Source organism: Ceratina calcarata, unplaced genomic scaffold (genome assembly GCF_001652005.2).
Source record: "Ceratina calcarata isolate Rehan_Ccalc_2016 unplaced genomic scaffold, ASM165200v1 scaffold71.2, whole genome shotgun sequence".
NCBI classification, from domain to species: domain Eukaryota; kingdom Metazoa; phylum Arthropoda; class Insecta; order Hymenoptera; family Apidae; genus Ceratina; species Ceratina calcarata.
In genome coordinates this window covers 493-974 of record NW_017178370.1, presented here as the reverse complement: position 1 = coordinate 974, position 482 = coordinate 493, and the positions used below count along the sequence as shown (strand labels likewise).

At 44.6% G+C, this 482-nt stretch overlaps 1 protein-coding gene across 1 annotated transcript in view; it reads left to right on the top strand.

Annotated features, from left to right (window-relative positions):
- Positions 1-39: 39 nt before the first annotated feature.
- The window catches only part of LOC108630247 (uncharacterized), a 909-nt gene continuing 466 nt past the window's right edge, over positions 40-482 (top strand). Inside the window, exon 1 of the mRNA XM_018033425.2 lies at positions 40-396. Within this exon, the coding sequence (XP_017888914.2) occupies positions 188-396 (209 nt within the window). The 5' untranslated portion in view covers positions 40-187. The remainder of the gene's footprint in view (positions 397-482) is intronic.

Genomic DNA, 482 nt, shown 5'->3' with positions numbered 1-482 from the left:
TAAGATCATTTTTTTACAATTAATATAATGTAAGCTCATTTATAAAGAGAGGATTCTAAAAATTGTAGAAGGACACTACAAAGTGAGAATAAATATTTCGAACACGAACGAGAGCCAGGACCACGGGGGTGAAGTGGGCACGTTCGTGATCAGGGTGATCGGCGAGAACGGGAAGAAGACGGAAAGAATGCCGTTAAGTCCTCAGTCGAAGTACTATGAACCAGGCAGCACGCACACGGTGGTCTTGCCCGGAGACGTGGTGGGCAAACCAGAAGCGGTGGAGATTTCCTGGGAGTATCAAGCCTCCGTTTTCAATCCGCTCACGTGGCGGCTGATACACACGCCTCGGGTCTTCCTCGACTCGTTAACCGTCGCCAGTTTAGAGGCCAAGCATGAGTAATCAATTTTTTTATTTTTATTCATAGAACCTTCAAGCTCCAATCGTTTTAATAGCTGTCCTTATTTTCCTCTTTTGTAATAAT